The 12,158-nt window shown below is 23.7% G+C and overlaps 2 protein-coding genes across 10 annotated transcripts; both read right to left on the bottom strand.

The window, feature by feature from the left end:
- Window positions 1-420: 420 nt before the first annotated feature.
- On the bottom strand, window positions 421-9,377 carry LOC124948404 (fatty-acid amide hydrolase 2-B-like). Of its 6 annotated transcripts, none has more exons than XM_047491967.1 (11): window positions 7,979-9,377; window positions 5,338-5,423; window positions 5,059-5,239; window positions 4,439-4,658; window positions 3,746-3,963; window positions 3,123-3,234; window positions 2,708-3,006; window positions 1,480-1,575; window positions 1,220-1,381; window positions 787-969; window positions 421-680 (listed from the first exon to the last, which is right to left on the bottom strand). In XM_047491967.1, exons 3-11 carry the CDS (start codon window positions 5,227-5,229, stop codon window positions 582-584), a joined length of 1,560 nt encoding a protein of 519 aa, XP_047347923.1. In that variant the 5' UTR covers window positions 5,230-5,239; window positions 5,338-5,423; window positions 7,979-9,377; the 3' UTR covers window positions 421-581. The 6 variants fall into 6 exon arrangements, with proteins under 6 accessions (XP_047347923.1, XP_047347922.1, XP_047347927.1 ...); XM_047491966.1 differs by lacking the exon at window positions 7,979-9,377 and adding an exon at window positions 7,670-7,960; XM_047491971.1 differs by lacking the exon at window positions 7,979-9,377 and adding an exon at window positions 7,670-7,960 and having other exon boundaries at window positions 5,059-5,236.
- Window positions 9,378-9,862: 485 nt separating this feature from the next.
- Window positions 9,863-12,151, bottom strand: LOC124948634 (AP-1 complex subunit mu-1). Of its 4 annotated transcripts, XM_047492515.1 has the most exons (3): window positions 11,791-11,908; window positions 11,399-11,545; window positions 9,863-11,313 (listed from the first exon to the last, which is right to left on the bottom strand). In XM_047492515.1, exon 3 carries the CDS (start codon window positions 11,256-11,258, stop codon window positions 10,260-10,262), a length of 999 nt encoding a protein of 332 aa, XP_047348471.1. In that variant the 5' UTR covers window positions 11,259-11,313; window positions 11,399-11,545; window positions 11,791-11,908; the 3' UTR covers window positions 9,863-10,259. The 4 variants fall into 4 exon arrangements, with proteins under 4 accessions (XP_047348471.1, XP_047348470.1, XP_047348469.1 ...); XM_047492514.1 differs by lacking the exon at window positions 11,791-11,908 and adding an exon at window positions 12,026-12,151 and having other exon boundaries at window positions 9,863-11,545; XM_047492513.1 differs by having other exon boundaries at window positions 9,863-11,545; window positions 11,899-11,963.
- Between the last annotated feature and the right edge of the window lie 7 nt (window positions 12,152-12,158).

Below are 12,158 nucleotides of genomic sequence, written 5' to 3'. Positions count from 1 at the left end.
CTAATCGTAATTTACTTTTATTATATATAGACTATACATATATATATATATACACACACACACATATGTATACATATATATATATATATATATATATATATATATATATATATAGAGAGAGAGAGAGAGAGAGAGAGAGAGAGAAAGAGAGAGAAATAAACAACACTCGTGCACTTTTCGTGTTCGTGTAAACTTATGAATTTACTATTACTTATGTATAAAATATCTATTTTTCGAGTTTGTTGGAAAAGTGGGAAGGCAGCAGGCAATAAGATGTATTAAGTTGTGCAAAATAAAGAAAAACAAAAAAAAACAAATTGTTATATTCAATTACTATATTGTTAATATTCATAACACATTTTATTAAGAACAAAATATTTTTTCCTTTATGTAATTACTATTTTTTTCTTTTTTTTAATCGTTAAGCTCCAATTTTTAATCACTCCATAACCATTCTCGATAATTATATATACGCACATGCATTAATATTTTCAGAATTAAATATCATATTTCTTCAAATTTTTTAAAAAGAAAAAATATTTTTGATTCAATATTATATAATAATTTATTCAATATACATATTAACAGGTTGGATAAGGTGGTATCCAACCACCAAATGATCGTTCTAATTCTTTAGCTACTGCTAAGCATAGACGATCTTGATAAGGAGCAGCAATGACCTATGATAAAATATTTATAAATTTAAATGAAATAAATGAAATACAATAAAGTTTGAGAGAATAAAACAAAAAAAAATAGATAAAAAATAAGAAGTTCCATTATTACCTGTAAACCAATGGGTAAACCATCCACTGTGATACCCATGGGAACATTAGTTGCTGGAAAACCGAATAAATTCCATACATTGGAATATATAGAACTCATTGGATTGAAAATTATTACTTTGCCTATGGGCGCTGTTATTGGATATGTGGGGAAAATGAACACACCGTTGTTACTTAACAAATCCTATGATATAAAACATTGCAGTTAATATTTTTCATTTAATTTGACATAAAATGTAATTTTCATTGTATAATAATTTGTTATTTAAAAAATATAATCATAATTATCAATGATAATAATTTACTATATATAAATATGATACATGCTGATAAATATAAAGTGTTGACATATTTGTTCTCTTTAGAATCATTGTGACAATTTCTCATTAAAAAAAATATAATTATAATTGTTAATAATAATAATAAAAACTTACTATAAAATGTTGACGTTGATTTTGAATGTTAAATTCTTGTTCCTTCGAGTACTTCAGGATTTTATTCATAGATATTAAAATCTTTAGAAAGATCGCTCCGAACGTATATTGTGAAATACCTAATAGTGACTTTGGCAATTCATATAACAATTGTTTTTCATTCTGTATTCAAAATCAAAGAGATATAAATATAAATAAATATATGTATGTTGCTATTAAAAGTTTGTTTAAAGATATAAACAAAGAAACAATAAAATTACCTTGGAATCATTTGGATCCAATAAAATTTGTATTTCGCTTAAAGACAAAAAATTAATTAAGATCCCTTCGATATTGTGAGCTAAATTACCTGGATACTATGGATATGAAAAAAAAAAAATTAACTTTTATTTTAATATTTAACAGACAATTTGTTTTACGAATTAACAAAAAAATTGTGTAATAAAATTAATATAATAATAATAATAATAATAATAATAATAATAATAATAATAATAATAATAATAAAAAATTGTTAATGATTTATTCGATGGATATATCTATGTATTATACGATTTCTTTTTCTTTTTATGTAAGATTAGAAATTTTCAATGAGAAGAAACGTTTCATCCAACGAAATGGAAAAGAGTTTGTATTAAAAGAGATAAGCTCGAAGAAAATAGTAAAAATGATGAAGAGAAAGTGAGATTTCGCTTGTTAGACTTCACTTATTATGTTCTAACTAAAAGGTTATTACGGGATGTATGAAAGTATGTGACTTATCGACCAATAACTTTTATTTTCTCTTTAACTTGATGAAAATCTAATAAAATGGATCATTCGATCGATAAAATGTCGGATATTCTATTACGGAAAAATAATAAGATTCAGATTTAATTTTTTAGATAAAATTTTCATATTGTAAAACATTAAATCTAAAATATTCGAATAGATAATATGTATTGATAATGCAACGATGAATTTATTAATTTTCTTCGAGACGATAAAAACGAGACGATAAAATCGAGACGATAGGCTAAAAAATAAATTGTATAATGAATTTTTTGTAAAGAGTTTTACGTACATATGTACGTCAATATTTATGTAAAGAAAATTCAGAATTTATAATTTTTGTTCTTCGTAATAATGAACAAAAAGAAGCAAAAAGAAATAAAAAAATTAAATTAATCATCCTACATAAAGAGAAACATTTATTAATGAGATATCCGACATTTAGATGAATTAAAAGTATCTAGATCGTATTACAAATTAAAATTACTTTTTTTTCGAGATTTTTTACGTTTATCTTTTCTTTTCCTGTCGAATTATAAAACTACAAACTTAAGGACATTCTTTGCTATAATCTGCAAAAAAGAAATTTTAGATTAAAAAATCTCGAGAAAGGAGTAATCTTTATTTTTTAATATCACATAGAAAATTTGTAACCTGTCCTTTATTATTTCATTAACAATAGATTAATTATTATATATTTATTATTAATTTTCTTACTTCTTTAATCTCAGAGCCACAATATTTTAAATGATTAACTGCCTCTTTAATACAAGCTCGTATTTCCTTTTGAGTTGGAACTAAAACCATGGAAGATCCAAAATCCTCCAAATAAAAAACTTTTAATTTTTTTAAATCAATCGGATCATCCAAATATAAATCTCGATTGTATGTAGCAGTCAATATTTTCATAACCAAGTGTAAATCTTCGACATATCTTGTCATAGGTCCAATTAGTAGGCATTCTTTAAATTTGATATTGTCGCTGGACGGAAAATGACCTTTTATCGAGACAATTCCTAGAATTATAATTAATATATTTAAAGAAATAAAAAAAAAAATATACATGAATGATGCATATTTCGATAACATTATTTATTAATAGGATTACATTAGAAAAAAAAAGTTGATTTACCTGTTGTTGGCTTATGTCCGAAAATACCATTAAATAGGGCTGGTATTCTTATCGATCCTGATATATCAGAACCGAGTCCTATCAAAGAACATCCTGAACCTATCAGTGCTCCCTTTTAAACAAATTAAACGTTTTATATATATATATATATATGTATATATATATATATATATATATATATAAAACGTTTTATATATATATATATATATATGTATATATATATATATATAAAACGTTTTATATATATATATATATATATATATATATATATATATATAGAGAGAGAGAGAGAGAGAGAGAAAGAGAGATAGAGAAATAGTATACAGAAGGTGAAAAAATTATAGATATAATAAGACCTAATATATTAATTATAAATCTCTTATTGCTTTTATAATGTTTTGCTTTTATCTAATAACATTTAATAATATGATTTTTATTTACTACTTCTCTTTTTATAAATTAAATTTCCATTCTAAATAATATAACACAATATATCATATTATAAATAAATTATACTTCTTTCAGTAATCGATCATATTAATGCTATTAGAGAAGTCAAACTAAATAAAAGAAAATGATAAAATTAAAAATATTTAATTATCGTTAATAATTATTATTTTTACTTCTCCGCCCGACGAACCACCAGCTGTATATCTTATATCGTATGGATTACATGTCCTTCCAAACAAAAAATTGTAAGAATCGAATCCCGTACATAATTCTGGAGTATTTGTAACGCATAAAGGTATACCACCTGCATTTCTCAACATTTCTACCGCTTTTCCATTTTCCAATGCTTTTATTCCTTTTCGAGCATAAGAACCTCCTGTATAACTCAATCCTAAAAAAAAGAAATGTATATTTTTATATAATATACTTTTCATATTATATACTTTTAATCGTAAATTTATTTTTATTGATAATCCTTAATTTTGTTGTTCGTTTTTTCTTTTTTTTTTTTTTCTTTTTCTTTCCTTTTAATCACAGAATAAATCATACAACGTGATTACCATTAATTATTTCGTCATATTTAAAGGATCTTAAATTAAATAAATGATAGATTTTATAGAAAATTTGGTGCTATCAAAATTATTTTATCTTTTTATATAAATTATACGAAATTCGTGCGCTTAATGAATTTCGATGGTTACGAATTAAAAAGTAATAATAATTAATAACAAATTAGCAGAAAAAAAAACGTGGAATCTAGGTGGAATAAAACTTTCAAATGAGCAATTTTCTATCAGTCAATTATTTTTGCATAATTTATAATATAAATAATTCAAATATTCAAATAAAATATATGCTTGTCATACCTTTGAGCATACACGATTCTTTAACCGTGAAGGGTATGCCATATAATGGTTTTTGCTTTTCGAGTTCGGAAATAGTAATTTTGCCATTTCTGATATTTTTATCACAAATCTTTGCCTCTTCCAAGGCTTCTTGGAATCTATCCTCAATCACGGCATTTAAAATAGGATTTACTTGTTTTATACGTTGGATATATGCTTCTACTAATTCTTGACTTGTAATCTTAAAAGAAAAAAAAACAAGATTTATCCATGTGAAAATGAATATAAATTATTATATAGACTAATAATATAGATTATTTATTTTTATTTATATATACAATTTATATATATATATATATATATATATAATGTTTTGAAAAAAGATATTTTTAATAACTTGCATGTAAATTAAATTTAATTATTACGTATAATAGGTGGACCGGAAAGTAATGTCGCTTTCTTAAATTAAATTCAAAAATTAAATTAAATTAAATTATTAAATTAAAAATAAATTTTTAACAAGTTCTTATTTTTAATCACAATCAAATATTGACTTGTGCAGAAACGACATTACTTTCCGGTCCCCCTAATATTTATCATAACCAAATGTAAAAAAAATATATTATTTTTAACATACTTACTTCTCTTAATCTGATCTTTTTAGCAAGTAGACTCGCTGACATTTTAAATAAATGATTATTGGTAGGAGGAATTCGTTGCGGTTTTTTATAATTGAACTTTTTATTAATAAAATATAACATATTGAAAAAAAACTTTAGAAATATAGCCGGTATAAAAATGATCAAATTCATCTTGGGACTTCTGAAAGAAAAACAAAAAAGAAATAAAATATTGTAACATAATAATTGTGTCAACAAAGCAAAAAAAGAAAGAAAGAAATTAAAAAAATTGATTCTTACCTTGTTATTTCACTTTAACGTTTGATTATCGTTTAATAATATTAATCGTCGTCTAAATCATATCTTGAATAATGTCATCCATTTATCTTATATAAAATAATAAAAAAAACAAATAATATCATAAAATAATATGTAAAAAAGTTTGTAAATCATAAATGTAATGTATTTTGATATGACATTTATGATGCATTAACGTAAACACTGCACTGTTCGTTTATATATTATATATTTTCTTTTTTTTTTCTTATTATCATATCATATACACACAAAAATATATATATATATATATATATATATATATATATATATATATATATATATACATTAATGAGAGATAAAAAAAAGGGAAATTTCATGTAACAGATTTTTAATATAATCAATAACAATTATATAAATAAATAAATTATTTCGCGTAAAAAAAAAAAAAAAAGAAGAACAGTATTCTCATCAAAATTCTCTTAAGTGAAATTTCGACGAATGTCTTGTGAAATTTTATTCATTACACGTCTATACAGATAGATGGGCCATCTATATGGTAACAAACATAGAATAACAATTCGTATTAAAATCTATTTTTTATCGTTGCACTTATTGATTCAATATAAAATAATACAATGACCCAATATCTAAACGAATATTAACTATGTTTATTAATGTATACCTTTGGCACATTCTAAATTATCTTAATATTCCCCTTTTTCATTTCTCTTTCTCTCAAGAATCGTATTATTTCTCACGTAATTATAAAAAAAACAAAAAAACAAAAAATAATATGATATAATCAAAAATGGTCATAACATCGTACTTTAGAAAAATAGTTTTTACTGTAATAACACAAATTCAAAATAATGTCAAAGTTCATTAAATTACGAAATAAAAACTTTTTTATATTGTGTGGACATCTTCCTTATGTAGTATCCAAGTCCGATAAAACTGATCATTTTAGTCGAAAGACCGTTTAGTCATTATAAAAAATAGAACGAGAGAATAAGAGAAAGAAGGGGCAAGAGAGAGTGAGAGAGAAAGAGAAAGATGGAGAGAAAGTGAATGTGAGAGAGAATGATCTTCACATTAGAAGGAAAGAAAATTGCTGAATCGAATTTCTTCGTTAGAAATAATATTCCATTTAAATAAATCTAACGAAGAAATATATATAGAATAAATTAATTACAATAAAAAAACATCTCAATAATTTCCAAGAAATAATGTGCCATAATGGAGTTTAAAATGAATTCTCATAAATGAGCAGAAGACAAAAAAAGGAAGAGCAAAAACAAATGAATTAATTTCAACAAATATAAAAAAAATCATCGTGTCATCTTATACGTTTGATGTCATGTAATTTAACGTTTCAGTTCAATGTAAATACCAGGTATTACGCAAATGCAAATACATTGAAAATACGTTAAATACACGCATAAATAAATATAGAAAAACAGAATAAATTATTTTTGTTCATGATCTATCGACCCAATCTTAACCGAGAAATTAAAATATTTTCTTTCAACTTCGTTTGTTTGATAATTCATTTTTTTTCAGTTTATATGTTAGATTTATTAATGATGAAAGTGAATTTTAGTGAATTTTTTATATTTGTTTAAATAGAAATATTCTAAACAAATTTTTTTCTTTACAAGAAAAAATATATATATATATATAATATATTAAATATTATATACGAATATTAAATATTATATATGTATAAAAGAAAAAGAAATATCAAAAAATTATTTCATAACATTTGTTTTCTCGATATTAAATGAGATATGTAAATATTAATTGTTCGAAAAAAAAAATAGTAAAACTATAAGTAATCTAATATTCAATACTGATAATACTTATTATATACATTTTTATAAAATCTAATAAATTGTCATACAATTAAATTGATCTTTATATTGCAAATTATTATATAATCTATTTCTTTAAGGGTAAAGATTTTTTATTTGATTTTTTTTGCCGTATTAAGCCTACTGATCTTTTTAAATACCAATGATTAAATATTATTTTATTTATATTGTGTATTAAAAAAAAAAAAGAAAAAAGTAATAAAAAAATAAAAGAGAAATAAACAAAAAACAAGAAAAAAATGACGTGAATGTATATTAGATGGACCGGAAAATAATGTCGCTTTCTTAAATTAAATTCAAACGAATAAATTTTTAACAAGTTCTTATTTTTAATCACAATCAAATATCAACATGCGCAGAAACATTACTTTCCGGTTCACCTAATATATGCACGTTATAAGTAAAAATATATTTATAAATATTTCTTTAAAATATTACTTAAATAATTAATAAATCTTACATGTATTTTGGCATTTACTTACTTAATTTTGTTGGTTGTCTAAATTTTTAATCCTTCTTAAACCACTTATTTTTTGTTTTCAATTTCAAAGCACACTATAATAATTATTAACACGAAACGTTTCAACGTTTTTTTTTTCTTTTTTTTTTTTTTTTTTTTAACGAAATTGAAAAATAATCAAATTCGACAGGATATATGTTTTAAGTTTTAAGTATATTTATACACACACCGAAATCATTTACTTTATATGTATATATGATCGTACGATGTCTTTAAATAACGCGTATCTGAAAATAACTTAAACTACGTATTACTAAATAGAAATACTTACATTCAACTCCCACTCTTCAATAATATAATATAATACTTTTCAGTCGTTGTAAAACACTCTTATATTCCATATCATGATTATATAATACTTTATCAAGGAAAGAATTAATTATAATACGTAAGGAACTTCTTTAGTAATACGTTTATGTTCTTTTTATTTATTTTCGTGAATTATTTAAACTGTGATCAAATAATTTTACATATTATCAATCAAATTGAAATTACTTACTAATATACGTTTTTAAACGTTAATGGCGCGAAAAGGAAATAATTATAATTTAGATATATAACATTGAATAAACTAAAGTCGAAACAAAAGTTTCAAAATTTTAATAAAACAATATATATATATTTGGTCGAAACTTTTCAATGATTAAATACTGATATGTTCGATGATACAATTTGGCCACTCGTTATTAAAAAATAATTACAAATGTTTTTATTAATTTTTAGTTTTTAACCTCCCTTTCGTTCCGGAGCACTTGTGCCACAATGTTGATCGCTGTGAACGGTTCGCATTACTGAGTAGTTGACACTAAAGTACGGAATGCTACGAAATAATTAGAAGTTGTTTCTTGTTCTCTAAATTTTACAATGATATTTATTATATTCAGTAATATCATCTTACTTTCTAAAATATAAAAATCTATAATTAAAATATATTTTTTAAAAATATTTTATTATAATGTTCATGTAATATTAATACAACGAAATTATTAAAGTATTTAAAGCCGAACATAAATCGTGTCTGTTCTCACTCGCGAAAAATATTCTCTTAAATTTTCTTTTCCCCATGTTTTGATAATGGGTCTAAAAAATTAAATATTTTAAAACTCAACATATTATCACAAAGGCAGAAATTGAATATTTACTGGTATATATCCGTCACTGGCAATGTTCTAAAGAAGACTGAAACTGTGTATCGTTAAAACGAAACACAATATCGTCTTGTCTTGTTAGTGTTTTATTTCATGTTTTTAAAGTTTGCAGCATTGACAGATACTCAATTAACTAAAGTACCTCATGTAAAGTATGAAATTAAAGTACATATGATATGAACGTATATGTACGCTTTTTGTACCCAAGCGCCCACTTTTTCAAAGCGTATATATACGCTCTTTGTACATGAATGGTCATTCTTCGAAGGCGTATATAAACGCCCGTCGGAGCGAAATGGTTAATGATATTTTAACTCATTAATGGCTATGCAAGCGATCACATTAAATGCTATTACATAAACTTATTTATTCCAACAATATCTACATCTCAAAAATTTTTTAATAAAAGTGATGAGTTATACATTTAGAATTATAAATTTTATACTAATATAATGATATAATGTCACTTTGTTATCAATATCATCATATAATTACTCGTGCTTGTTTCATATAGTTATATAATTACAATATATATGTATATATATATAAATATATAAATATATATATATAAATATATAAATATATATATATAAATATATAAATATATAAATATATATATATATAAATATATAAATATATATATATATAAATATATATATATATATATATATATATATATATATATATATATATATATATAACCAAGATAGTTAACCAAGATAGTATATATATATAACCAAGATAGTTAACCAAGATAGTATATATATATATAACCAAGATAGTTAACCAAGATAGTTAACCAAGATAGTATATATATAAAACCAAGATAGTTAACCAAGATAGTATATATATATATATAACCAAGATAGTTAACCAAGATAGTATATATATATAACCAAACTAATTTCAATTTATACTTCGTAATATTATATTCGTAATAATATATTGTTTTATGTATATATATTTACATATATGTTCGAATATATATTCGAATAATGAATTATATGAATTATAGATGTATTTTATTATATATACAAAAAATACGATTTACTCAATATATAAATATCAATAGCAGGTTTAAAATATTTTCTTAGAATATTTTAAGTATTTGTAAGTATAAAGTATTATTTCTGTTGAAATTTGTTGGATAAGTAATGTATGTACATAAAATCAGTTTTATAAGATTAGAATCATAAAAATTATTCTTTTCATTTAATTTAAAGATTAAATTATGCAAATCTATGCATTTCTTACATACACTATTCAGAAGAAGTTAATCTTTTGATTATTTAAAATATTCGATTTTTGCAACTAGATACAATTGTATGTATTGAAGTTTCCTTGGAAACATCGCACTCTATCGTTTGTCATCTCAAATATTTTCATTTAACTGTGTTAATATAATTAATTTGTTCTCAACTGATAATCACCATTTTGTGTAATGTAACGAACCCATGGTAATGCTTGATAACCACTCTTCTCAATAATTTTCAAATATCGCACTTGAATCCCAGAAGTAGTGAAGTAAGGAATTTCAAATTTTACTTGAATCGGTGGTTTGCCTTCTATATCTTCTCCAACAACAGATGGTAAACCAAAATGTGCTCTCATTAAATATTCCTTTCCACCTGGGAAGGATTTAATGAACCAAGTAATTGCACTTTGTTCAGGAGAATATTTGACACTACCAATAGTTGTTTTAAATTTAGGAGAGTCTGCATCATTTGGCACAGGTATTACTATTTCCACATTGTTAGCTGTAGATCGACGTTTGAACTGAGATCTAGCTTTTATCATGTATTCTACTCTACTATGTGCATGTCTCTCTATAACCGATTCAATCCATATCAATGGTTTGACATGAGTATTCAATCTATAAGACATTAATTCAAATTCTCCATCAGGTGGTATGAAAGAAATTGTTCGATCGTTCTCAAATCTTGAAAGTCTTACGCATTGATGAAATTTGACATCTTCCAACTCTACTGATTTGGATTTACCTCGTCCAGTCGATTCAAACAATACTTTATCATTTAGACCAAGTCTCAATTCTGGCATCCCAGATAGATATACTCTCATTTTTATAGCACCAACGATCTCAGAACTCAATACATTTCCATTGGCATTTGCCAAAAGATTAACAGATTCTATTACATCCAAAAAGACTTCATTCTTGCGATATTTAATACCTTCTGATCTCCAAGATACAGCATTAGTCACAGCCATTGGAATTCTAGGTTGTATTTCTAATTTATGACCTTCTTGTGTAATATATTCTTGTAAAATTTTGCTATCCGTTGTTTGAGGATAACCAAAATCCAATAATTCATCCAGAAGCTCATATATTACAACAAAATTATCCCTTATACTCTCTTCTTCTAATTCTTTAAAATATTCTTGCATTACTTGTACCACTTTATGCAAAAATACAAAAACCAAAGAAATATTGGCATTTTTCCTTGTTGTAGAAACGATATAAAGATTATTATATTTTATATAAGCATATGTGCACTCTAATGTCTGGATAATAGGTGTAAGATTACCTTCTTCTTCTCGTTCCATCACTAAAGGCATAAACTTTTCTATTACTCCTGTTTCTATATCTCCACGGTAATTACGAGAGATCAACACCTTGCCCTTCATATCCAATATGTATATAGCTGATGTAGACATCTTAAAATGATGTGAGACTTAAAAAAGAAAACGTATTTTTTCAGGCATTCATATCATTATAAATAAGACATATTTAGATTACATACAAGTATAACGTACAATGTGTGTACTTACAACACAATAGATTACATACAAAAAAAAAAAAAATACAAAAAAAGGAAAAAAAAGAAAAAAGTATATTCTAAAATAGCAAGAAAAATGTTAATAAATGGAAACGATAGGACTGACATATTTTTAAAATTTCAAATAAAAAAATATTTACCAATTGCAAAAAGATACATATATACACATATATATAAAAAATCTCTAACGTCTTATTTGATATTAAAGACTATATTCAAAATTAAATTTAGAAACATTATTCACTCACACTTCGATCCTTTATTAATTAAAATCTTCGGAATTGTTTATATCGAAAAAAAAAAAAAAATAATCTCTATATATTGTGAATTAAAGGAAGAAATTTTGCAACATCAAATCTTTTTTTATATACTCACTGAATATATGTAGGAATATCAGCGTGGACACAATCGATATGTTGTGAAAAAAATTCGATATCTCTAAATAACTTCGAGATATCGATAACTCGACTTCTGTGATGTGTTTGAAAAAATGACTCCTTTTAATTCG

Source organism: Vespa velutina, chromosome 4, assembly GCF_912470025.1.
Source record: "Vespa velutina chromosome 4, iVesVel2.1, whole genome shotgun sequence".
NCBI classification, from domain to species: domain Eukaryota; kingdom Metazoa; phylum Arthropoda; class Insecta; order Hymenoptera; family Vespidae; genus Vespa; species Vespa velutina.
This window is presented reverse-complemented; position numbering and strand designations above follow the sequence as displayed.

Excerpts from the sequence above, each read along its gene's own strand:
- LOC124948404 (XM_047491967.1), bottom strand. The coding sequence starts at position 5,229 with ATGAATTTGATCATTTTTATACCGGCTATATTTCTAAAGTTTTTTTTC. Across the intron at positions 4,659-5,058 it reads AAAAGATCAGATTAAGAGAA|ATTACAAGTCAAGAATTAGT; the intron begins GTAAGTATGTTA and ends TTTTCTTTTAAG. Across the intron at positions 1,382-1,479 it reads TGGATCCAAATGATTCCAAG|AATGAAAAACAATTGTTATA; the intron begins GTAATTTTATTG and ends TTTTGAATACAG.